Here is a 26280-nt window from a genome sequence, read left to right on the forward strand (position 1 = left end):
CTCTCATGTACGGGTCATAAGATCTCTCTCTCTCTCTATGCGACTCTGTCCCTGTGTCCACCCTGGCCCCCCCTCCCTTCTCCTCACACGAGCAAGTCATAAACCTTCTTCTTCTGCAAAGCCCTGTCCTTGGGAGTCACGGCCGCGCCTGACCAACACCTCCTTTCCTTCCATGAATGCCCCTCTGTTGACAAGCCTTCCCTCCGCGCTCGATTGTCCACACGGCATGAATACCACTCCTTTGATGACCCCTTCCCCCGAGTCTGACTGACCACACATGTCCGAGGCCATCGCCTAAGCCAGGAGATACCATTTACTGCCCCTATTTGTATGAGGTCACTCCTCTTCAAAGGACCCACTATTGATCCTGGCCACCCCACCCCCTGGGCCATGATCAGGCGCACACATCCTAAACAGTTGACGGAGCACTCAGCTGCGTGATTGCCCTCCCCTCTTATCAGCAGGTCAAGGGTCCCTATTGTGAACACATGTGGGGTAGGATTGTCACGAGGATTATGGGGATGTCCTATTCCTTGTTTCACAATATCGTGATTGTAATGCCACGTGTTTTGTAAAGTATAAAAGACGGAGTCTCAGCTCATTTGTTAGAGCAACTCCCGAAAGACACTGTGTTTCGTGTCCGAAATGACTGGCTCTCCTCATGAGAAATAAATCCTGTTCTTGATTCCTGCTTCCAGCGCCCGTCTCTTTGTTTGGTAATTATTCAGAATGGAAACTAAGAGGCGTCTTGCGCCAGCAGCCTGGCCAGCGATAGCAAAATGGGCTCCTGTTTTACAGGGGGGGGTAGGCCGTAGCCAGCTGCAGGGGTGCAGGGTGGGGGGGCGGACGGGTTTTTAAAAAAAAAAAATTATTTTTGGTTCTATGGGCCTTCTATTCTTTTTCTTTTTCTTCCCTTGGGTTTAGACGTTCCTCTTCTGGGTTATGCGCAGTGACTCCGGTGGTTTTCTTCCTGTGTGTGCTTGTATATCCTGATTGTATTACACCGGAACCGACTTGTTGTGCCATGTTATCCTGCTCCAGTCTATCCTCCAGGACAAAACTTTAAAACTAGACCTCAGCCTTTCTGTAATGGATCCTTTGCGCTCTTATTATGCTGTACTGTATTGTATGTGTGAGCCCTCGGGCTCTTCGCTGAGCTGTATTTGCTTTTTTCCATCAATAAAGGTCTTCCAAAAATTAAAAAAATAAATAAATAAATAATATGTACAATTGTTAAGCGGAACTAATGAATATCTATATTTTTAAAAACATCATTATACATGTTTATATAAAGCAATATACATATATAGGTACAAATCTGTAGCACAGACAAATGCTCATATACAGAGGTTTATGCTGTATTTTTCTGCTTGCGTATGGTGGTTATGTGGGGAAGAGCCAATTCTTGAGTATTTTTCTGACGATAAGGTGGTTATCCGTGGATCCAGTGTTGGGGGGACAAAGAGTTCCCTAGTTTGACTGCTTGAACAGAAGGATGTGCCACCCCTGTTTTTTTTTTTTGTACGTTTGGATTTTGAGGCGAGGTGCCACTATAGAGCGGAGGTTCCATTGTTGAATGTATTTTGTGATGTTATACCTGATGAAGAACAGTCCTGTTCCATGAATTGCTTTGTGGGTGATATAAAGCAGCTTGAACAGGATCTTCAGGCAACCGGTAACCAATGCAGGGATTTCAAGGCAGGGGAAATGTGGGCTTGTGACTTCATATGTGAGAGTAGTCTGGCAGCTGAGTTCTGAATCCATTGTAGTCTTTTCATGGCGTTCCACTTCTAGTCAGCCCAGCAGCTTTTCCAGTAAAATTGCAAACCTCCATTTTCTCTGTCTGATTTAAATATGAAAGTATATTCTCTTCTGTGAAAACTGGAAATATACCACTTAACACTTCTTGTGATTTAATTTTAAATCTGCATCTGGGTCCTTTGTCTGAACAAAACACCATCCTGTGTACAATAAATTGAACAATTTACTTTATATCTTAAATCACATTAATACATTTACTGGTCTAGTCTCACTAATCTTAAATTTGTTTTCTTTTATGGTTGAATAGAATAGGGTGGGGCGGGCATGTCAGGGAGGAGTAAATTGCACTCATAAGTGCGCATGTGTGTTCGGCCGGCTGTCCGAGGCCGGACAAACACACATGTCCACTTATGTTTCTCCAACCTGGCGGTGTTACACAGCCAGACTGGAGAAACAGTACAGACTTCAATGCACCATGTGAGCGGCAAACGAGGCTGCTCAGACCAATCCTAGAGCTGCTCTCTTGTGAGAGCAGTGCCAGGATTGGGTGCGAAGCCTGTGCTCTGAGGGCCCATCCCCTGCCGAGAGGAACAGCTATGCAAGCATCAGTGGGAGAGGAGCGGGGCAGCGGATAAGTCATTTTTTTAATTCTTATATTTTATTTCTCACCCCCTCTCCAATCCGCTGCCCTCTCCAACCACGGCCGCCCTACCATTTTAGGTAGGCGGCCACCACCACCGCTGTTTGGAATGTTAGCTGACAACTTATTAATAGGTTGTTTATTTAAAATGGCTTCATGTTGGACTTCTTTTCCCAAGAGGGCAGGTTAGGAAATGCTTCTGATCTCACTGTGGAACGGGTAACACCAGTATCAAAAAATGATACAAGGTGGCCATTTCGTTCTTCTACAAATGGCCCTTCTGGTCTACCTCTAAGACTGCACCACACATGCAGTCCTCTTCCCCTCTCAGGCACTGTCACTGTACTTGAGTGTCCTTGTGGTACTTGTGGGGGATAGCCACAAACATTCGAAATTAATCATTTATCACTGATGGTTTTATTTGAGGCAAAACTGCATTTGATGAAACTGAATTTTTGTAAATTCTGTGAAAATCCTACAGCACTATTCTGCATCTGAGGTTGATGAACTAGAGCAGAAGGAATAGTTCTGTAAAACTGCTTTGCGTTCTACACCTTCTGCATTGAGGCTGATGGAGTTGGTACCATTGACTGTGCAGCCCAATCCTGTGTCATTAAATCCACATTCTGTTGCGTAGAATTCATTTGAAGCTCCATATGAGACTCATTAACATAAGGCTTCATATTAAATCTACAATTTATCTTCTAATACCTTTCTTTGCAACATATGTGACAAACACCAGATCTCAGCATCCCAGTTAATAATGTTATTAAAACATGTGCCTCTGTCTCGAAAACTACCTCTACCTCTCAAGGAATCCTGAAACTGTACCACCTACTTTCAGCTCCAATTCTTGTCCTCCTTGCTGAAAGATCTCGGTCTATGTAAACATCAGTTTATCCTTGGACAATTTCATTTCAGGCTCACAATAATCACTACAGTAGTTTGCATAGGCCACTATCTCATCCAAAGGCTTTGATTGTTGTTATGTTATGTTTTTAGGTTTTGTATAGTACTCGAATACCCGAATAATGCATAACGAAAAGAATAGAGAACACAATTGGTTGAAGAGCCATGCTTTCAAAACTTTCCTGAATTGAAAAAGATTTTGTGAATTTTTAAGATCAAAACAAAGAGAATTCCACAACTTGGCAGTACCTATCACAAAACCTTTCCACCTCAACGCACTTTCTTGAATTTGGGGACAGCAATGTTTTTTGAGAACAAGGGGTGTAGAGATCCGGATGGAATGTACCAATGACAATTCTGGATCAGAAAATGAGGTCTTATGTTATGTAGTGTAGTGCCAGCAAATCACATTCTGCTGAAGCTGCAAACTCGACTCCGGAAGAAAACCCAAAACAAAAAACGGAAACAAACCCTTATGCACCTTCCTTTACTGGATCTTCCATTCCACTGTATTGCATGTAAATCAGCATCAACCTCTCATATTTCGCATGAACATCACCATTCTGTGTTGCTCTCATGATTTTTGACCAAATAACTTGTTTCACCAGAACCTTTTCATTTAAATAATTTATGACTGTAGTAAATTTATCCATATACACCTTAGCAAGCTTAAAACTCCCAGCAACTTCTATGCAGGTGTTCATCTGGCCATTTCACTGCAAATTTACAAGGAATACATAAATCCTTCGGCACTATAATTGAAAACAATGCATCCAAATCTACCCACAAAATTGTATACACAGTAACCTTTATTTCTACTACTGAGTACCATTTATTCAGCCTCATGTCTCAGGCTTGGAAAATCTTTTCTAAAAGTCCATAAACCATGTCTAGACCAAGGAACTTGATCATAAGTTGTACCAATAATTCCTGATATTTATCTCAGTGGGAATTCTGTTTCAACATCCACATTAATTCAGAAACCCTCAATCGACTTTCATTTTATTCTTCAATGGCTTTGTATTCTAATCACCTTTATACCTTTTCACATTCTCCCAATCTCTGATTAGTTTAAATACTCGTGGTTCCTGGCACAGGCAGATGTCTGTGACAGACCCCCACCTGGTTTGCTTCTAGTGCCTGGAACCAGGCCATGACTCCAACGCTATGAAGTCTGTTGCAACATGAATCCCAAGGCGCTTAAAGAGTGGTCTCTGAAGCTCTTGGTCACCAGACTCCAGATGACCCTGCAACGCTCTAGGTTCAGGTGGCCCAGAAAGTCCAGGGCCCATTTCCGAAGCCATTCCCGATGCTCGTCAGCGTGCTAAATGTCGTATTTGGGTAACCCACACAAAAAATTCTGAGTCACCGGACAAGGTCTGCGAAAGACACCTGGACATGCGCACACTCCGCCTTCATGATTGGAGATTGAGCGGCTGAATTTGACAGTTTTTGACCTCCCTTCAAACATTTGTGATGTTATTGTGGCAGCCAGACATCCTCAACCAAGACAGTGCATGACAGGAACATCTTTCTGGCTTGGTTTGCTACAAAAAATGTTGATCCCCTGTCCACACCTTTGTATGAGGTGGTGTTATTTGTTCTTTTGTTAGCCTGGCAATGCTTTGCTTTGAGCATAGTTAAAGGATACATTTTGTCCATATGAGCTTTTTTGCCATTGCTGATCAGCCCTTCTGATCAAGTCACCTGTTGGGATCTGTTTTCTCAAAGGACTACTACACATTTCCTCCAAAACCCTTTATCGTACCCCAATGGGACGTTAACATGATTCTAAACTTCCTGATGTGCCAGCTATTCGACCCTATGCATAGTTGCTCTCCACATCTCTTGACTATAAAAACAGCATTTCTAGTGGCCATTACATCGGTCTGGAGGGTTAGCAAACTCGAGGCACTCTGTGCACCCTCCATACACTATCTTTTTCCCAGATAAACCAGTTCTAAGGATATGTGCCTCTTTCCTGCTGAAAGTGGTGACATCTTTCCATGTCGGCCAGGCCGTCCCACTGCTGACCATCTTTGATCTACCTTACCCTTCCAAAGAAGAGGAGAGACTTAACTGCCTGCACGCAAAAAGAGCGTTATTGTTCTACATTGATTGTACCAAAGAACACTGGGTGGACAATCAAGTCTTCATTGGGTTCATTAGGGAAAACAAAGAGAAAGCTGTGCAACAATGCACCATCTCCCAGTGCTTTAAAATCTGCTATGCACTGGCCAAGAAGCATCCCTCTGAGTTCTCATTCCGCAAGGGCCAAGGCCATGATCACTGTATTAGCTCACAAAGTCCTTGGCCCGGATATTTTTCAGGCTGTGACATGTGCATCTCTGCACGTTTATCAAGCACTACTGCCTGGACAGTCAGGTCTTTTGTAATGGGCACTTTGCTCATGCAGTCCTCCAGGACTTCCTGGTCTGAATCTGTTTGTCATCTCTCCTGTGGGGAGTTGTTGCTTGGGTATCTATTCAAGGTAAGGAATCTGCTATTAGAAAAGAAGTCTCTATCACATGGTTAGGAATCTGCAGCTAGATAGAGTCTACCAGATAAGGCGTTACCGAAGGTAAGTAACTTGTTCTTTTGGCCCTTTCTCCTCAGGGGCTAGTCAAGCCTGACACATCACCTGACACATCAAAAGCACAAGGAAAACAGACAGACATCTGAAGGTAAAGATCAACAATTTTGCACGTGTTTCCTTTAATCATGCCCATTATTTATTGCTTCAGCTGTACTGGAGTCACTATTTATTATCCTTAATCATTTTCAAAGCCTTTTAACAAACAGTATTGGCATGTCACGTTTTATGAGGGTAGGAAGCAATTACTTAAAAATTGTGAGTGTCGATTATATGTTACTTTTGATTTATTCTTACAAGTTCCTTCCTCCCTTACAATGTTCCTCATCCACAGCTGTTTTGTTTCACCCTCACAGAGTAGCAATGGTGCGTGAAGTCAATATGTCCCACCCATTGTGTCTAATCGAGAACACCTTGGAAGGAGAACTGAGGTTGAGACAGGATGCTCTGCAAGTTCTGTCTGACATCCAAGGGCCAATGGTAGTAGTGACCATTGTGGGTCTGTATCGCACGGGCAAGTCCTACCTAATGAACAGACTAGCGCGCACAAACAGAGGTGGGTACTATTCGTGCTTGCACATTTTCTTATGTCAAGAACATCCAATTACAATTAGTCTAATAAATGAATTATGTTTATACAATAACTCTAATTACTATACATAAATACATATATACATTTATATATACACCACAGGGAAAATAAGGCAGTTTCTACAGAAAACAAGCAAAATACATTTGCCTTTGTAACCACTTGTTTCCCAAATCAAAAGATATAAAAACATTGTTTTCCTTTAAGAGGCATACAATATAGGGGACAGACTAGGTGAAGCTTATTAAGAAGCAATAGAAAACACACAAAACTGGGGGTACAGTGCTGTTGTTGGTCTTTTAAATATGGTCCTGTTTTGTCTAAGTAGGTACTGCACTTATATGCAAGTTTTACACTGGTTTGTGTGTTGCAGATCTGCATTGTGGACCTGCAGTCACTACATTTTTTTCCCATTAAACGGTTCGCACCACAGAGTCAGGACGCACACTGAGGAATACAACAAGCCAACATGGCACAGGAAGTGAAATGCGGCAGGCAGCCAGTGTCTAAATGACTCTCTTAGCTTTACATTCACTTTCAATATTACATTACAATTTCTCTGTCATTGCATTAGTCGCTTTATGTGCTATTAAGGGCAATATCCTGTTATCATTCGCCTACATTCTTGGTTTTGCTGCTGCTATTGTGCTCTTATATAATGTTTTTACCTCATAGTGTTTGCACAGTTTGCAATGGTGGCACGAAATAATTGTATGTGACATTAAGTGCAACACCCTCTATTTTACTAGGAAATTGTTTGAGGTGCAATTTTAAATGTTGGACATTTTACGGGTTTGCTGTGCCCACTGTTAGGGTAGCTTCTAGGTACTTTTGAACTCAAAATTACATTTTCGGATATCCTTTTTATCTGTATTTTAATGTATACATGCCTTCCATTATCTTATGTGGACCTCCACGGAGTTCTGCTACATAAATAATAGGAAATTTGAAACTCTACCTTGCCCGTCAGTGGATTTTTTAATATCCCTTACTGTGTTGCCTGCTGAAGTCAATTCAAATGATAGGATAACCTTCTGTGAAGAACTACCCAGTCTGTCTCTTTGTCCTCTCAAGTCATGAGACCATGTTTTAGAACCTCCCACTTTGAAAAGTGCTTGTTGCTTCTAATGTTATTAAACTTGTCTTGCTCATAGGAAAATGCAAGTCAGCGTCATGCTGAAGATTTCCATGAAATGTAGACTTCCCCTCTCCCCCAATACCTCGGTTTCTCGCTGATGAGAAGCATTCACTAAGAGAACAAAGGTTTATCAGAAACCGAATGGATTAATTATTTTCCAAAGACGCAAAAGGTGGCAGGGATCGCTCATAGATTCTTATTTTTTTGCCAGGTTTCTCCATAGGACCTACAGTCCAGTCTCACACCAAGGGCATTTGGATGTGGTGTATGCCCCACCCAGAGAAATACAACCACACACTTGTGCTCCTGGACACTGAAGGGCTGGGAGACGTAGAGAAGGTAATCTAACCTTTTCACTATGGCTGTAATGTAAGCAAAGATTTTGTTTTATCATATACTGATTCATTTATTGTGTTTTATAATACTCAATGCTGTCACATAACCAGTTCAGAGCATTTGTGCTTTTGAAGTTAGATTACAACTTTAACGAGAAAACATTGAATATTAAGCAATGAAATGTGAAAGTCTTCCAAACCGTCATGATGATAAAGACCTTGCTAGTGGTTATACATGTGTTGTTTTTAGGTCTCTGGACCTATAAGCTGCGAAGCAGCTTCCGGTCCGGAGATTTAATGTTTGTTAGTAGGGCAGTTTAGACCCACCTCTCAGCTCCGTTCGCTTCCATTGTCTGGCTTCCTAAACAGAGGCCAACCATTGGAAGAGAAGTGAGTCACTCCAAACAAGCCCCGTCTTTTTCGGATTTGGGGGCGTAAGTTTTGCTGTTCTTTAGACAGTGACGTCGTCCGTCACTCAGGACAGCAAAACACACGCCCCCGAATGCGAAAATTACAATGCTTTCTCCGAGGCATTTCTGCTTTGCCTCAGAGAAAGACGGTGGTGGTTTTCAGAGATGCTCTGCTCATCCCCCCTCCCTCCGCCCGCAGCTCTCCTCTGTCCCGCTCCCCCCCTCCCTCCGCAGCTCTCCTCTGTCCCGTTCCCCCCCGTCCCTCCGCCCGCTGCTCTCCTCTGTCCCGCTCCCCCCTCCCTCCGCCCGCAGCTCTCTTCCGTCCCGAAACTTGAATAACATTTGTGCAACCCTCAGATAAACAATGAGCCTGAGCAACAGAGGCGTGAGTCAAGATGTACAAGGGTGATACGAGTGGCAGGTTCTCCGGTCAATGGGGCAATTGCATGCACCAGACCAGGAAATGCGGCTCTTGTGCGAAAAACAACCTTTAGCAAAAATCTTTATGCAACTTCTTGGATGGAATGCACGTTCCAGGCATTACATGATTTTCTCCTCGTACAAACACACAGTGAGTCACAGGTGTAGTACAGGTTTGCAGACAAGCTCTGTGGCGGGTTGTTGTGGTCTGACTGCGTGTTTGTATGTTTCCAGTGAGACTTTGCCGCAGGCCAGGCTCAGGGAAGCATATCCTATTGTTACGAGGCTAGACGCCCGTTAGGCTTAGCCAGGGGAAGTCACTGCTCTCCGTGGCTTGCCACGCGATACGGACGCTACCACCCCTACTGTTGCTGATCTCAGGCGTCAGGACCGGAGACATCGGGTAGAGAAAGCCGGCAGGGCCCTTAGAAACGTGTTTATTTCCTGTGGTATCCACTGCTCCTCATCTGCTAGCACCTGAGCAGTGACTAGGAGGCTGCTAGTGGATGAGGTCAAAGGTCAACTCTGTAGTGACATAATAAAGTCCCTTTGCATGACCCCTCGCTCGTTACATCTTGGATTTTTCCGAATCAACGTATTTATGAAAGGGAAGAGAGGGCTTCAATGCACGGAAGTATAATCCACCAAGCACTACTCCTGGTCGCAATTATTGAAGGTGAGCTCACAACTACACCAAAGAGCTAGAATTTGACCTTCGTGTTTGTGCAAAATGCAAACCACTACTTCTCCGACCTCAAAAAAGATAAGAATTAAACAACTCAATAGCATTTGTTTAATGACCATTTGAAGGGTGAAAGGCTGAAACGCATCGGGGTTAATAGCTGTGACGTGCAGATTGAGATATAGTCAGTGTATATCCAAATCACTGAGTTATTTTATTGTCCTCGTCTGGGTATCTGAAGGTGGAACACACCCCACGTCTTGAAGATACTCTCTCAATGACATGTAGAAAAAGAAAAAGTGATGGGTGGAATTCTTCAGTTAACCCCAACCACTGGTAAGTACTGATTTTTTGTGCCTACTATACCACTCCAGCCATAGACCATCGCATGCAAGCCAGCCTTGTTCATGATCCAGTAGAAACAAGAAGCACTGAACTGCCACCCTTGACCTCATCCAGATGGGACCACATTGGTGTCAGACGATTTAGGCCTAATCTGTGAGATGCAACTTGGGCCAAAGGCACAGTGAGCACAGGCCCACAGATGGGGGTGCCTGTTGCACTTAGGGTGTCTCACCTAGACAAACTGAAAGGTGGATGGTGGAATGCTTAAATTATTTGCATCTGCTGGTAATTAATTAAAGTCACACTACAGGCCACTGCTGTTTAGGTCGAGGGACCTATAAGCTGCGAAGCAGCTTCCTGTCCGGAGATCTTATGTTTTGGAGTAGGGCACTTTAGACCCGCCTCTCCGCTTCGTTCGCTTCCATTGGCTGGCTTCCTAAACGGAGGCCAGCCATTGGAAGAGAAGGGAGTCACTCCAAACAAGCCCCGTGTTTTTCGGATTTGGGGGCGTAAGTTTTGCTGTTCTTTAGACAGTGAATCGTCGTCCGTCACTCAGGACAGCAAAACACCCCCCCAAATCCGAAAAATGTCGGAAGCTTGAGGCCGCCATTTTGCTGCTGGTAAGGTTGAGGTAGGCTGCTCTCGCTTTCCTCGTTTCTTTTCCCCACTGTTCCATTGATTTTCCTTTGTCTCCTTCTTGCTATTTCCCTGCAGACTCCCACCTCCCTACTCCCTTTCGCTCTCACCCGTCCTCCCAGTCCATAGCTCCCTGCTCCGGCAGGCTCCCTCTTTGCGCTTCTCGTCCTGCGCGCTCCTCTCCCCTGTAACCTCCCACCTCCCTACACTCTCACTCCCAGCTCGCCTCCATCCAGTCTCGCTCCTCCCTCTACCCTCCCATCCCCAGCAGTCTCTCAGAGCGCTTCTGGAAACGAGTGATTACTGCTGCTAAGGAAGTGCTTCTTGCTATAAGTGATATCGAGCTGAAATATGCGGGGCCTCCAGCCACAAACCACCTTTCCAGCTGTGTTTTCAAGTCTGCTGGTTTTGTGCTTCGTGTTTTCCCAGTGCCTGCTAGGGGTTGTTGTGCTGGCTTTGCCTTTCCCATTCTGCAGCTTGCTGCTTATCTCGGGAGGGCGGTGCCAGGGATGATAGGTCGGTTTCTGGTTGGTTTGCCGTTCACTGCAGCTGGTGCTGCTGGCCCTGTCTGGGAAGAGAATTTCAAGCCCTGTGTATTCCCCGTCCAGGGGCGGTGCTCAGGGCTGCAGGTTTTAGAACAGATACGGTGTGGGTGTAACCTGCTCTACCTGCTATTAAAAAAAGTATTTTCTGTGCACGCGCTCATCCGTACTTCATGCTGCAACCATGTGCCACGGTTCTCAGTGGTGCAATCCTAGAGGTGTGGGTGCTCACGGCCCCAGGGTTATAACTCTCTCCTACTCACTATCAACTACTCACTCTACTACTCTGCTACTTACTCTGTGTGTGGGTGCTAATGCAATAGGTATTGCATCTGCAAGCAATTAAGCTATTGGCAATATAAATGACAAACCATTTATTTATGATTTAAAAAAAAAAAAGAAATGTCATGAGCAATGCCAATAGCTCTACCTTTAATAATGCCGAGACCATTGCATTGTAAATGCTTGTTTGTTTGATGCATTGCAAGCAGCCAGTTGAGTGCTTCAGGTTGTGCTGGATAAAGATAGAGGTCACAAGGAAAGGACATGTTTTATGGCTTACTTGGAATCATTAACTGAGTGGGAGAACAGGCAGTTGTCAAATGCTCCAGCAATAATGAGTTGTATTGAATTGTGATTGCATTTTTATAGCACTTACTACCTCTCACGAGGCGTTGAAGATCTTTATGCTAGACAACACACTGCTTTGGAGGGTTTGTCTACTGTAATTGCTTATTGTACGTTATTGGTGTTACTCTTGTGAGCTCAGGGAAACCATTCCATGCATTCACTTCAGTGTATTTGTAGTAGATATTAGTAATTGAAGTATTAGGAGTTAGATGTGATTATGATTAGAAAAAGGGGGTATGTGAGATCATAAAGATGTTTGATGGAGTTAATAGATGAGCGAGAAGAGATAATGTAGGGTTTGGTTGTCGAAATATCACTTTCCAAAAATGAGAAGGCTCTGATCAATGAAAAGAGTTGAAGGCAATTTTCAGAAATACAATAAGCGAGATTACGAAAAAGATACATGCGGTTTAAAGAAGGTTGTGCTCAGAGAGAAGAGGCATGCAGGGGCTGGAAAGGAAGAAGAGAGCCATTTAAAGGAAAAAAAGGGGTGACCACAAAGGTTTTTGGTATACATCAGTTATTCATGCTGGACTTAAGGCATATAGAGGATGCTTTTTAACATAGCATGTATTTTGAGAATGCAAAGTTGTAGAAATAAACAACATAGTTTGCAAATGAAGTAGTACTAAATTAGGCACTTTGAAAGGCGCTAGTGTAAGGCGAAGGTATGCATTCACAAGTATGTGCTAACATTTTCTTCTGAAATTAAGCAGAAGACTCCATCAAAAGTACAATAATACAGACAGGACTCTGGCATCTGTGGACAGAAATTTCCTTTAACTGGAATGTAGGTACTAAACTTGCTGCCTCTAACTCTCCATCCTGAAGATCCAGACTTTCCTGTTAAAGACCCTGTTCTGCCTCAGCAGCTCTGCATTCTTCTGACTCTTCCCCGAAGAACCCTCCTTCAAATCAACCTTCAGCTCTAACTTGTGTATGTCCAGAGGAAGAGTTCCAACAGTTTTAGTAATCCCTCACCACAGAGGCTCTCTAGCGGGAGGCATTGTAGAAGTAGAAAAGTCTTCAGCATATTTCTGGATATCTCCATCATTGTCAATGAAGTCTCCTAATTTAGTCCAAAGTTCTAGGTAGTTTGCAGCAAGTTCAACCTTGATGAGTGAAATAATCTGATCATACTTCCTGAAATTACATATCATAATCTGATAAAAGGATCACCTACTACATCCTGAACCCAAAGAGTATTTTTTTCTCTATCCCAGGGTGATTCCACAAATGAAAATTGGATATTTGCCGTGGGAGAACTACTGAGCAGCACCTTTGTATTTAACAGCATGGGCACAATCGACCAACGGGCACTGGAGCAACTACAGTATCCTTTTGTAACGTTTTCAATAAGACACAGTAGGAGATGTTGATTAGAAATATTCAGGAGAAGGGTGGGAGTCATTATTTCTACTTGCAACATCATTCTGAGGTTTTTCTTTGTTGCATATTTATTATGCTGAAATTATTATGCTGGTCATGTAAACAGAAACTTCAACTCACACCGAAGGCATCCCCTGTTTAGTAGTGTTTTGCTCGAATATGAATTTGCCTTTAAAAAGCAAAGGGAGGGGGAGGAGCCAAGATGGCGGACGGGACGGACGTGTGAGCTCCCGGCTCCGCAAGCCGTCTGCCTTTACAAGACTATCCTGATATTTATTTGCCCCTACGCCGCGCTGAAATGGAGACGCTAATGCGCTGAGGTGGATGGCTTTCTCTCAAGGTCCCCGCCAGCGGCTTTGGTACGATACCCGGGGCGTATGCTGACCTCCGCTGCGGTCCCTGAAGCCCTCGCCGACCCCCATCGCTGAGCATTGCTGGACGTTCCCGGTGAGGTGGCTGAGGGGGTGATACAGACTGTGGGTGGCACGTTGCTCATAGGGCTGCTGAGACTGACCCCTTCCTCTACGCTGGCTCCCCTTTGACGGAGAGGTTCTCCCCTGTGTGGCTGATATTTCAGGCAGCGCTTCTCTACGCTACGCGCTTTATGACTGTGAGACTCCATCTTGTGGCGCCTCCTGGCTCCCGGGCTGAGTGCGGGCTGCTCGGTGATCCTCACTGTGTGCTGCCCTGCGTATCCTTGAGCGGGGGACCACGCCGAGGATTTCACCGCATATTATGACCTGCCCGATAATGCAGGAGGATTGGACCTACGCTGATGTCCTGGCTGCCCTTGATGACCTGCGGGCAGCATGTCAGAGAAATGTCCGCGAGCTGACATGGAAGATCGATGCGGTTGCGCTTGCAGCAAAGCGACCGGGTCCTGCCGACCCCTTGGTACTCCTAACCACCCCGGAGTGTGATACATTGTTATCGAGTGGGACGGCGAGGGAGCTGCGTGTCCCTGGTAACATTGTTGTGCGTTTCTTTGCTGAAGAGACTGTGGATACAAAGTCTCCCTCCACCCCAGCTATTGTGACTCTGCCCGTGCACTTGTTCCCGGGGGCCCGCTTCCCGGCCCCTCAGTTGCTGGCCCCTTCGGACACTTCTGCCCCTAATGCTCCTTTTCTGACCAGGCACAGTTTGTATTATCCTGTTATGAAGGTAAAGTCCGTCCCAATTGCCACAGTACTGGTTATGGACTTGAGACTTTCGTCCCTTCCTCCTCTGCTTCTTTGTTGTCGGGGGCGGCCATCTTGCTCCTTTGTCTTGATTGAGAGAGGCTTGCAGTGGTGGACATACTTGGAGGGTTTTCAGCGTTCGGGGCAGGGATGAATGTGACCTCCTCGTTTGTACTGATTGCTTGGCTGACGACGACCCGGATTGCGCCTCATTCTTGAAATGTTATTGCAATGTTGCATATCCTGCTTTCTCTTATTTTATATTGTAATTGATTTGCCTTATGTCTATTCTTGCTGATGGTGGGGTGGTTTTCAGTTGGCCTGGGGTCCTGGGAGTTATCGATCCTGACCCCCCGAGTCCACTACGTCCCTATTTTATTGATATGCACGGTGTGGGAGCTAATTGCGGCTGGGGAGTTCGGGAGCTCTGAGGTTGGGTGGGCTCCTCCACACTTTCTTTCCCTGGGAGTCGTAGACTAGTTTATTCTTTTCTCGCTCCCTATATACAGAGTTAATTTTCTTCTTTTCTTTTCCTCCTTCTTCCTTCTTGTCTATATTTCGGGTTCTTTAGAGGGCGACAGGCACTTTGCTGGGGGGGGGGGGGGCAGGCCGTAGCCTCCACAATGGTGCAGGGTGGGGCGGTAATTTGATATTCCTTAGTTCTATGGGCCTTATTTTTCTGTTTTCTGCGCTTTCTTAATCTGGTTCGATTCTGGGTCCGGGTTGGGATTGACGGGGAGGGGGCGGCACTGTAGGGGGTGCGTAAATACTGGATGAAGACTTGCTGTTGTTTTGCACCGCCATTTTGTTCTAATCGCTTACTTCTACTGTTGTTTTAGCTATAATGCCGCTTGCCCATGTCGTGAAGTCATAGTGCGGACTCGAATCTTCTTAGTTCTTACTCTTCGCTGACTTATCTTATGATGAAAACGCATAAAAAAAGACCTTTAAAAAAAATTAACCTTCAATTCTCCTCTTCCCCGGCGATGTGTTTTTTCCCAATGTAACGCACGTTGATTGTTGACATTTTACCTGTTGCTGCTGGGGAATGTAATGCTTGCACCTGTGCTAACATAAGTATCGTGGTCGGCCTGACGGTTGTAGACCCGTATTTGTCCTCTTATTCATGCACAATAAAGGTTTTCAAAATTTTTTTTAAAAAAAAAAGCAAAGGGAACACCTCCATTCCTACATACGGTGATGGAGGAACATATGCCTTACTTGCGGGTTCTTTGGAAGGACTGTCGGTACGGGCTTCCTCAAAGATTGCCCACTGTTCTAACAGTGCCTGTCTTTTGGTCTTTTTTCCCTATATATTTGGTCCGAATGTGTGTTCTTACATGTTCGATTATGTTAGTGTTGAAGGTTCACCCATCTGGCATCAGGGAACATGTGTGCCTTCGTGTGTGAGGGCCATTCATGGCAATACTCGCAACGTTTTTAAATCTGTGTGGGAAACCTAGTTTGCAAGTGTTTCAGCTGCGACTCCATGATAGCTGGGAACTTTTTTAGGGACTGACATGCTCTAGCTTCTTGGGATCAAAAAATATAAGATTCTACTCTGAACTTTGGGTGAATAAACACACAGGGATTACTGGTTACAGCTACTTCTACGAGCTCAATACTTTTTACATAGATGCATCAGAATAGACATTTCTTACCATAATGAGGAAAAAGAGAAAAAAAAAATGAAAGAAAAAATGATGACTTTGTCAAAACATTTCTTAGCCCACTCATTAGTGCATGCTGCTTGATTACGAGGGGAAGCTTTGCATGGGACTAAGTAAGCCTGATAGTCAGTCACTGTCGGTTCCGGGTCAAAGATAACAATTTGTGCGGAAATGTGAAACAACTTTACAACCACAGGCCCTCCTTGGCCTTGCACAAGCTGTACCTAAACCCGAAGATCCACATTTTCCCTAGCGTCCGAATTATACACTATATCACACCCAAGGGTCATGCGTACCATTTGTATCATGCCCAGCGGTCCAAGCACAAAACCTCCCTCACTACTTTCAGATACCAACAGTGTTAAGAAACCGGTAGCACTGAGAAAACCCTTTTAGACTAAAAAAAATAAGTTCAAGGTGCTGGACCTATATCAAGGACAGGGCCTATGCGTATCATATGTATCACGCCCAGCGGTCCAAGCAACTAACAGCCTTTACCTTTCCTAGCCTGCAGGCTATCAAACCAAGGTGACCTCAGCAGGATCGTCTCCGAGGCTGCCTTGCGACTACTCAGTTCAGACACATAAAATAGACAATATGTCATATTTCAGGCTGTGGCAGTGCGCTCGGTTTACATTTTGGTGTTTCTTCCTAGTTCACCATAAGCCAAATGCTGGGAATAAGGATCAAATGTAGTCTCTTACCCATGTGACGGCAGCTTCAGGATGGACCTCCGTACCGCGGATTCAGCAGAGCTTTCAATCAATTGCGGTGTCAGCTTACCTTCCTTGCTGTCCTGATGTGAATCCGTTAGAGCAGGTTCCTTTCCTTCGGCTGCACTCAGGTTCGAAGCACCGATCTCTCATGGCTGGCTTGCAAAAATGCTGCTCGAATATGATTTTACTTTAAAAAACAAAGACAAGAGGCGTTTGGCAAAACAGGAACAGTTGATTTCGCTAAACACTGCGGCCGGGAGTACAGCAAACAGAAACGGATCTGAGGATTGCCTCAAAGTATAGCCGTTTTGAGCATATTTTTATACATTTCTTGAAGCATCATAAAACAATTCATAGATCCTATTCAGGGCGAAGAATACCGGCCTGATCATGGAGTCATAAATTACTCCCAGCTGATGACAAATGCAGGTGGGTTACGACCTTGTGTGGACAGAATGAGTGCCAGGGGGTAACGTGTCCAGATGTTCGACATGGGGACCACGTGATCACTGTGTGTGCTGTGTCCTAATTGGCTGAGTGTTCCAAAATGCTTTATGTTGTTTTGCTGCCTGTCTGTGGGACTAATCTGAGTTTTTCATGTTCACACGTTTGTCCTGTTGGTTACATGTCACACCACCTGTGATCTGTCAATCAATAGACTCAGGCGTAGGTCGCGGGGCCTCTCTGGCCACTTATTTCTGACTTTGGCTTGATGGAGTATTTCGACAACAGTGATTCAAATTTGTTTCTATACAAACAAGTATAATTGCGTAATCTACACCAATATTACCATTAGTCAGAAACACAGCTTCATTTTCATTTCATTTATCTTGCATGGTATTCTGTGAAATGCTCATAAAAGCAGAATAGATGAGAAAATCAGTGAAATGTCAAATGATTCGGGATGGCAAGATGCCATCATCACTCTAAGGACCTCACTAGAAGATCTTAGACACTAGAGGTGGAGATACCATGGCCTGAATTATTAAATCTGCTCAGTATCTCCACCTGTTTCCAGCATCATGAATGTTCATCCTTGGAATATGGAATACGTTTCTGGACCTGGAAATAAAGGGCCTTTGTATGCATTTGAGACCCTATTCCTGAGCTTTTTCTGCTCCCTTTCATCAGTTGGGAAATATCTGTGGAAAACTTTGCAGTTTTTCGCTGATGCATTAATGCACCTGGAAAAAGGTGTAATTCAACCAGGTGGAATCTTCCTTGGGAACACCTCTCCATCTGATTCGTAATAAGGTCTTTAAAAAGTATACTATAGAATGGTCTGGATTGATCCAATCAAACTAAGACCTTGGCACTGTATCTGAGCTAAGGAAGTGGCATTGTATCTGGGTTTATGGAGCCAAGCTTGACTCGATCACTATCTCTGAACAGACATCTGAAATCTTCTACGGCACTGCTTTTGGACAGATCATTATACTAAGACTGTGCCAGAATCTATTTTTGATCCCATGAAATTATTTTGAGTTTGGGTATAGCTTAAAATTCTCGAAATTCAGGAGGAAAATCTAAGTAGAGTGTAGAATCCACTGGCTGAATTTCCACCACCACAGGGATGGTTTTGGGTAGAAAGTTCAGCTTATGTATAATACTTCATACTTAGAGTTCCCTTCAGAAACTGAAAGGTTTTAGGTTCCTCCAACATCTAAATACCGCCCTAGCTCTATTGCTTTGTGCCAAGAGTGACTGGGTATTTGGACTTACTTGATCAAACCACTTGGTAGTTGGTAGGTGCTGATGTGATGAAATAAGATTGTAGGATATCTTTTGCTCAACACCATAAAACTAAGGCTGCTGCAGCATCACTTTACCAAAGTCGTCAAACTAAGGGTGAACATCTTTCAGAAATGAGGCAAGCTAAAACTGGCAGTGTATGTTACATTGCATCATCAAGCTAAGTTTATGGAGATGTTTTAGGTCTGCCTTTCTCAAAATATTACTCTGGCTGTGTCAGTCAACTGAGTTGTTTCTGCACTCGTATCTTCTACTTTAGACTGTAGCTATGTTTGTGCACTGACGTTTTCAAAATAAGACTGCAGCAGTGTTTCGGCACCTACGTCTTCAAAATAAGACCTCCGCCGTGTTTCTGCAATAACTCCTTCAAGTAAGACTGTAGAGTTGTTTTTGCACCAATGTGTTCAAAATAAGATTCTGAAAATGTTTATATGCTGAGCTTTTCAAAGAATGACTATGCTAGTGTTTTGTGCCACTATCTTCAAAATAAGACTATGGCTGCGTTTGTTAATGGAAATTAAACCTAGTCTATGGCAGTGGCTTTGAAATATCATTTTCTATATTGTTGATACTGTGGAAAGAAGACTGTATAGACATTATTAAGAATGTTTGTGAATTGGATTTAAACTGATGGCCTGGTGCCACATTTTGTGCTTCTTTTCCTCTTTGTAGTACTGTATCTATCATTATTACCCAGCTGACTAGGACTGGCAGATTTCAAACGTTTGACCTTGATTTTACATCCCAATTTCAGCCAGTAGCACACAGCTCGCTAACCTCTATAGCCTGCCCCTCTGAATTCAGATTTGACACGTTATCTTTTTATTCAGACACTTGTCAAATTCCATACATTATAAAGTAAACATTGGGCACCACATTGATGTTCTCCCAAAATATGAAGTCTTTTTTTATATCCATCTACACTTACATTGTCTGCACATTATTGATTTTCAACATACCTTCAAGGTAAGTAGTCGAGGAGTCAAGTATAGTAAATCATTACTGCTTGCCTTGACGCTTTGTTGGTGGTCAATATTCTGGAGTTTATGTAAGTGCTGGGTGATATGATTTAGCTCAGTATGTTGACATACAACCCACCAGGTCTTTATGCAGCTAGCACACCAAACAAATTCTTAGAAGTATCCCTGCTTGTTCCATAATTATTTCTTCCAATACTGCGAGAGAAAGTGCTGATTTCAGTTTCATCGCGTCATATTCAGTACTGATTTTCAGATTGCAATAAAAGGACAAATATTCGTATTCACTTTGTCACCATTTAAATTCCAGACAGTGGTCAGTTTTCAAAGACAAGATGCCATAAATGGATTTGAGCTGTAGACTCACTCTTCTCTTTTTCTTAACATGGATCTTCAGCTATGCAACAGAGCTGTCAAAGCATATAAAAATGAAATCATCACCGGGCAGTGACTCTAAAAGTGCAGGAGACGACTTCTTCCCCACCTTTATCTGGACAGTGCGAGACTTCACTCTGGACTTAGAATTAGAAGGTCAACAGATCTCAGCAGATGATTACCTGGAGAATGCTCTGAAGCTGATCAAAGGTATGCAAAAATAAGAGTCCACTAGTAAAGCACATGCTTAGTTGAGGCGAGTAGAAGAACCTCAATATGATCTTTGTATCGTCTCTATATCCACTGAGCCTTCTACGTGTTGATAATCAGTGCAGAGACCGATGAAATGTCATGGCTAGCATGTTGTCATTTTATAGGTTTTACAATTATCTTTTTGCAGCACAAAAATGCTACAGTTCAATGTTTGCCTTACCGTACGTGCGTTTACATTACCTCCTGAGAAAGGTCAATGATAACCAGCTGCTTACATTTAGCCTCAGTACATGTCTGCAGCATGTCACACATTGGAACATTGACCTGTGCTGGAGTATCTAACGTCAATTACCATGGCCTTAGTTATACCATCTGGTAGAAAGGTGATTTATTGACCGTTCCAGCACTGCTCCCTTGTAAGCAGAACCTGACTGCTCTTCTATGGTCTTTAGCCACACTGGAGGAGCACATCAGGGGCTGTTGCCTACATTCTTACCTGTGCAAGTTACACCAATTTCCCTAGGTATCTCAGACACCTGAATAAAATGTGCCATTGTGTACCTAAGAAAATGGACAGTAATTACAAGTTTGATTTGTTGCTTAAGTTGATCCTGCTATTATTTCAGGTGTGAAATCCCTATCGCTGAGATGCACAGGTCATATTTTGGGGGGGGGGGGGGGGTCACAAACAATTTTTATGCTTACTTTGCCCACTGGACAAGTAGTCCCAGCCCATTGTAGCACAAACACTTTGGCTTGCAGTTTGCAGCACCATAGTGTGGATCTGTGAATGGATGATCTGCCACTAAGGCAAGCTTAGTATCCATGTAGAGGCTGCTCATAGTTGTATATATAATTAATAAGTGCTAATTACTTATTGTCAAGGTGAGGATTGTAATGAAATGCAGTAAGCTTTGAGCTGAGGTTGCATCACTGATATTGCTTCAAGTATAAAAACAAGTACAAGTGTACAAAATGGAACAATTCAAGGCTACCTATAATGTTTCCAGAATGCTCCCTGAATGTATGCAAATACATGGATAATGAGGAAAGCAAGAATGGCAATGTGTTTCCTTTAAAAATACAGCTAAAAGAACTTCCAACTTGAAAAAGCATATACTGTTGTACAACAGTTAATGTATCATTTAGTAAAACATGTTTGCTGCATGCCATTTTTATTTATAGAAACTCAGAGGAAAGCCATAACGGGCAACAATATAGGCAGCATGAAAATACATTTGGATTTTTAGTCACAAAGTGCCCCGCAGATTTATGTCCTTGAATTCGGGGAGACTTCTACGACACCATATGCAACTGACATTCCCTCATCTCTCGTATTTGCTCTCCAGTACCTCAGAAACAACCAATGACGGCTCGCTTCGCCCAAGCTGGCCTTCCTACAGTAGGGCACCTTGTTGAGATTGAGATGATATTCCCCTCTGACACTTTGCAAGCTTGCTCCAACCTCCCTCCTGGGGGGGGTCCTGACCCGCAGGATGCTCTTTGCAAAGCTATGCAAGCACTGGCACATCAACACCTCAGAGTCGCAACAACATAACTACATGCAGACACTGTTCAGCTTCGGAGTGAGATGCAGATTCATTACGTTGTTGTATAGATGACTGCTGGTTGCCTCTAACTAAGCTTCAACTTCACTGGGATATGGACTTAAAAACATCCACTCACTGAAAAAACGAAGGATAAAACTTTTAGAATACTCCCATAAAGTTTACTGCAATGCCAGATTACAACAAATCCAATGCCATCAACTCCACAGAGTTTCTCATATACTTAATAAAGAATATTCCGCATCCATGGACAGCTGCCACGAAGACGGAGCAGAGTGTGGAGCTGCCCTCTTGACTGAATTCTGGCAAAAGGTTCCAGACACCCTAAAGAAGGTCACTGGTGGGGAATGTTACCCTTCCCTTGAAGCCTGTCTACTGGGAATTACTCCACGCCCAGAGCGGGAAAAGCAGGTACTAAACTGGCTGATTTATTTACTCATTCTGGTGAAACATACCATCCCAATGCATTGAAAATCCTCCTGTGGCCCACCCATAACACATTTGGAAGCAGCTGTCAAAGACTCTACAGCCGGGGAAAGCGCTTCCAGACACAGTGAAGAGGTATGAGACCTTTGTAAGTTCCCAATAGCAAGATAATGGGATGAATTACGCATGGCTCTGCCAGAAAACAGGCATGACAATTTATTGCCCCCCCCCCCAGCACACCTAGATGGTAGATGAGAGTCCCGCCCCCCTTTAGTACAGTATTATCTCATGCTTGTTCTGGGAAACCATCACACAGTTATCGTCCCTTGCATGAGCTATAGATAGGTACCTAATGGAGACCCTTCAGTAGTGTTGATCTTAACGAGATCACACAATGTTAATATCCACCAGCACATTGTATGTAAAGCTCGCTGTCTGAGAGAGAACATAAACTTGCACTGGACCACCCCCATAGCACTAGGCCGCCACATCCCTTGGCCAATGGTGAATTGTTTCAAGTATGTACAATGTTATTTTCGTTTCGTCTTACACTGATGGTTTAACCACCAATAGCTAATATCTACTCAAAGATTATAACAGGACAGGCTCTTGGCCACCGGCATGGTAAGGGTGGTAGGTCTTAGATGTTGCTGCTATACGAGCTTCAATTGAACCTTGATTTCTTATACTCTGTCCCTTTTGCTAATAGATGAAAGAGATTTTTTAGCATTATTGCACTATCAGCAGTACGGTTCCGCTTTTGTTTTCTGTCTTTGTTTTTGTTTGAAAATCAACAAAATTATATTAAAAAAAGACATAGCAGACACTGCTGATGTTGCACCGGTCTAGCTAGCTGTAATCCATTATATTGAGTCTTTATTTTTCTTGCTATATACTTTAAATACATTATCAATATTAATCAATAAATGTTTAACTTGCAGTTTGTCTTCTGCCTCCTTTTTATCACCCTAGGGAATAGTGACAAAGTTTCCAGCTTAAACATTCCTCGAGAATGCATCCGGGCCTCCTTTCCGGTCCGGAAGTGCTTTGTTTTTGATCGACCTTCCAGTAAGGCGAATTTGAAGAAACTTGAAGACCTTCAGGAGGAGGACCTGGAGCCCGACTTCGTTGAGCAGACAAATATGTTCTGCCAATACATCTTTAAAGAATGTAAACCTAAAACCAGCCAAGGAGGGAACATTTTGACTGGGAAAAGTGAGTCTGTGGTCTTGTCCTCTACGTCAATCTAGGCCAGACGTTCATTTGACATTTCCAGTGAATTCAGGTTCTTAGGCCTTTATTTCTACGGAGAAGAGCTATACCTTAGAGGGTCCATCCCGAGGGTGTGGGCAGTAGTACTATGTTTAATACTCAATCATGAAGTATTTATTTAATCTAGAATTTACAGCACGGGAAAGGGAATCCATTTTGTGGCCACTAAACATCTATTGTCTTCTTCGGTTCTTACTCTAAATATCACCACTAACACGGCAACTATTGTGACCACTACTGTGACTACAGTGAACACTACTACCAATAGCAACTTATAATAAATTGCTAATCATGACAATAATGACAATAATACTCATGGTCATAATCAAATTGTGAATAAGTGAATAGAAATCATGCTATATATAATACATATATAACACTACAATATGAATATAGCTCAGTAGTGGTACGTATATTTAAGGCCACGTTTCCATAGGAAATGGATTATTTGGTTTGCCAATAACTTTGGCGCCGTTTGACAAACCTTCATGAAACTTTCCCCCAAAAAGTCTCAATCAGCCCAGCTGCTTCCTGGAATGTTTCCAGGTGATCGGCCAAGCGGGGGCCAAGAAAAAAGGGGTGTGGGGTCTCACACAATGTCAGCCTGCTCCTTCCCTACAACACCCCATCTCAAGCTTGACTGCTCCATCCTTTGTTAGCCAAGATTCATATTTTTCCATATCTCCCTTCAGCATTACAAATGTGTGCCGGCTGAGTCTGATTTTAAACACATAACCACTATTAGGTGTTTTGCAGTAAACAACTCTGTGCCAAGCTGTTTGTTCTGTACCATGTCCACTGAGATCCTGGCTGAGGTCCTGTGTGTGCTCTAGTGCCCACTACAACTTCATTGAAGCACTTAAAGAAATTTGTTCTTGAGTATGTCCCATTCATGCACCTTAGATTGCTTAAAGAAAGGTGCATGTAATCAGTTAACATTGGACAGTGAACACTGGAGTACAGATACCCTTTTTCAATGAGAGCTGCCAGCCAGCATTTCCATCTAGTTTGACTATTGTAATCCACTAACAGGTTTAAAATATATGGATTCGATTTATTTGGGGTATTTGTGTTCTTATCCATTATACTGATATCTACTCCCAAGAAGTTGCGTTTTGCAATTCACTTCAATGAAGCAAACGATTAATTGCCCTGTGATGAAACTTCATTTGATGACACATCACATGCAAATTAGAGGGGGCCCTTTATGTTTCGTGTTTGCCCATGGTCCCAAAAATCGTGGGGCTGGCCATGTCTCGGAAAATGGATCTGAAAATACCAGACCTGGTAATTGCAGGCTTGGAAACCCTCGACCTAGTATGGTACGGCAAGCGATCTATACTCTGGACCTTTGCAGCCCTTCTCCTGCTCAACAGTGGGAGCGAAAATGCAGCTGCTCCCCCCTCACCTACTCTGCCTTGTTCACACCCGTATTACAGCCCCCAACTATCCCCTGCACCCTTTCACCATATGCTCCATGCAGGTAGTAAATGGATGCAGAGTCGGGCTTGTTATTTTCCACAGGAGGGGGGAAAATATGCTGAATTGGACTTGGTATTCATAGATCCACATATCACGTCCAATTCCAAATAGTTTGTAAAATGTGAATTTAGGTCCTAGGGGATCCAGCCTGATTCACAGAACCCCCCCCCCCCCCCCTCCCTCACCATGACCACTACACATTGCCCCTCTCCGGTATCTGCGCACTTAAAACCATTAAATTCATAGTGATGGCCTTAGAGATTAAAGTAGTGTTCTGCATCATGACAATCTTTCCATCTTTTTATTTTGTAGGCAAGGACATAAGGGTGACAATGTCGACCATCATGTTGCACTTACTATTTTTTTGAGTCTCCCCTTCATTTGGGACATTAAGGGCCATATGCATGAACACATTTTCCTATAGACACAGAATGGGCACAACCCTTTGATGCATCTGGCCCTAAGTCCCAGATACTGCCGTCTAATAACATGCTGTGTTTTTTTCTTTCAGTTTTGGCCAAGCTAGCTATGACCTTTGTGGACACCATAGGCCGCGGAACAATACCATGCATCGGCGACACTGTTAGCGCTCTTGCAACGATGGAAAACTCGGCAGCAGTACAGGAGGCAGCCACTTATTACGAGGAACAGATGAGACTGAGCGGGAAGTTCCCAACGCAGACAATAGAGTGCTTCCATCACCTCCAAGCTGCCTGTGAGAGAGAGGCCATCAACATTTTCATGGACCGCTCCTTTATGGATACAAATAACAAGTACCAGATGGAGTTGAGGGTATGTTTATGAAAGTATTGTGATCATTGTATCTGTTCAGCACCAATTGTTGCTATTGAAAATGCAATTTTAGGGCCTTTCAAATGCCTGTCCTCAACCTTAAATAATGTAACAACTTTCCCTTTATGTTTTTTACATCTTGAAAAACAGAAATTAAAGTGCTGGGTTGTAATTAGTTATTCACCCCTTCAGTCTCTAGACATAACCCAGTATCTCATCCTGTGTCCATGCCTATTATTTATTCAGTCTCTTATCGTTTTAGGGTCTATTAAAAACCAAGACAGACCAACTCTGGGCAGAGAATGGACAGATCTCAATGGAATACTGTAGAACTCTGCTCCAGCAGCTATTTATCCCCATTCAACAGAATATTTCAGGAGGGTGTTATTCCATGCCTGGCGGATACCAGCTTTTTCAGTCAGATCAAAACATGCTTACAGATAATTACAGAATGACCCCTGGGAAAGGAGTAAAGGTATGCAATATATCTGATCTAATATTACATATTCCAGTGAATGTGATCTCATTGTTGGTGCTGGAATTCACAGGCTATATATAGGTGGACACCACCTGCTTATCAACAATCATTCTCGACCTTAAGTTTATTCAAAAGCACACACTCTTTTCACAATTTGTATTAGTTGGGGAAATGTAATTTACCACACTCGAGGAAGCCTGAATTGGATTCATCATTAAAGTGTTATTTATCCTTCTGCACTAACAATGAAACCAGATCTGATTGAATACATATTTTCAGCTTAATGTTCATTTTGGATAATGGCATTGTCACTAGCATCACCTTATTTTTGCTGTTGAATCCATGATTACGATCTTAGGCAG

General features: G+C 43.4%; 1 protein-coding gene across 5 annotated transcripts in view; it reads left to right on the forward strand.

The window, feature by feature from the left end:
• LOC147682138 (guanylate-binding protein 1-like) overlaps nucleotides 1-26280 on the forward strand; it is a 181940-nt gene that overhangs the window by 71616 nt on the left and 84044 nt on the right. For 4 of the 5 annotated variants that reach the window (XM_086943545.1, XM_086943547.1, XM_086943544.1 and 1 more), the window contains 7 exons: nucleotides 6260-6459; nucleotides 7842-7969; nucleotides 12854-12963; nucleotides 19710-19897; nucleotides 22867-23109; nucleotides 25160-25440; nucleotides 25703-25915. In XM_086943545.1, the coding sequence (XP_086799671.1) occupies nucleotides 6267-6459; nucleotides 7842-7969; nucleotides 12854-12963; nucleotides 19710-19897; nucleotides 22867-23109; nucleotides 25160-25440; nucleotides 25703-25915 (1356 nt within the window). In that variant the 5' untranslated portion in view covers nucleotides 6260-6266. The remainder of the gene's footprint in view (nucleotides 1-6259; nucleotides 6460-7841; nucleotides 7970-12853; nucleotides 12964-19709; nucleotides 19898-22866; nucleotides 23110-25159; nucleotides 25441-25702; nucleotides 25916-26280) is intronic. The other variant, XM_086943548.1, reaches the window with a different exon arrangement.

This window comes from Lissotriton vulgaris, chromosome 11 (genome assembly GCF_964263255.1).
Source record: "Lissotriton vulgaris chromosome 11, aLisVul1.2, whole genome shotgun sequence".
NCBI classification, from domain to species: Eukaryota; Metazoa; Chordata; class Amphibia; order Caudata; family Salamandridae; genus Lissotriton; species Lissotriton vulgaris.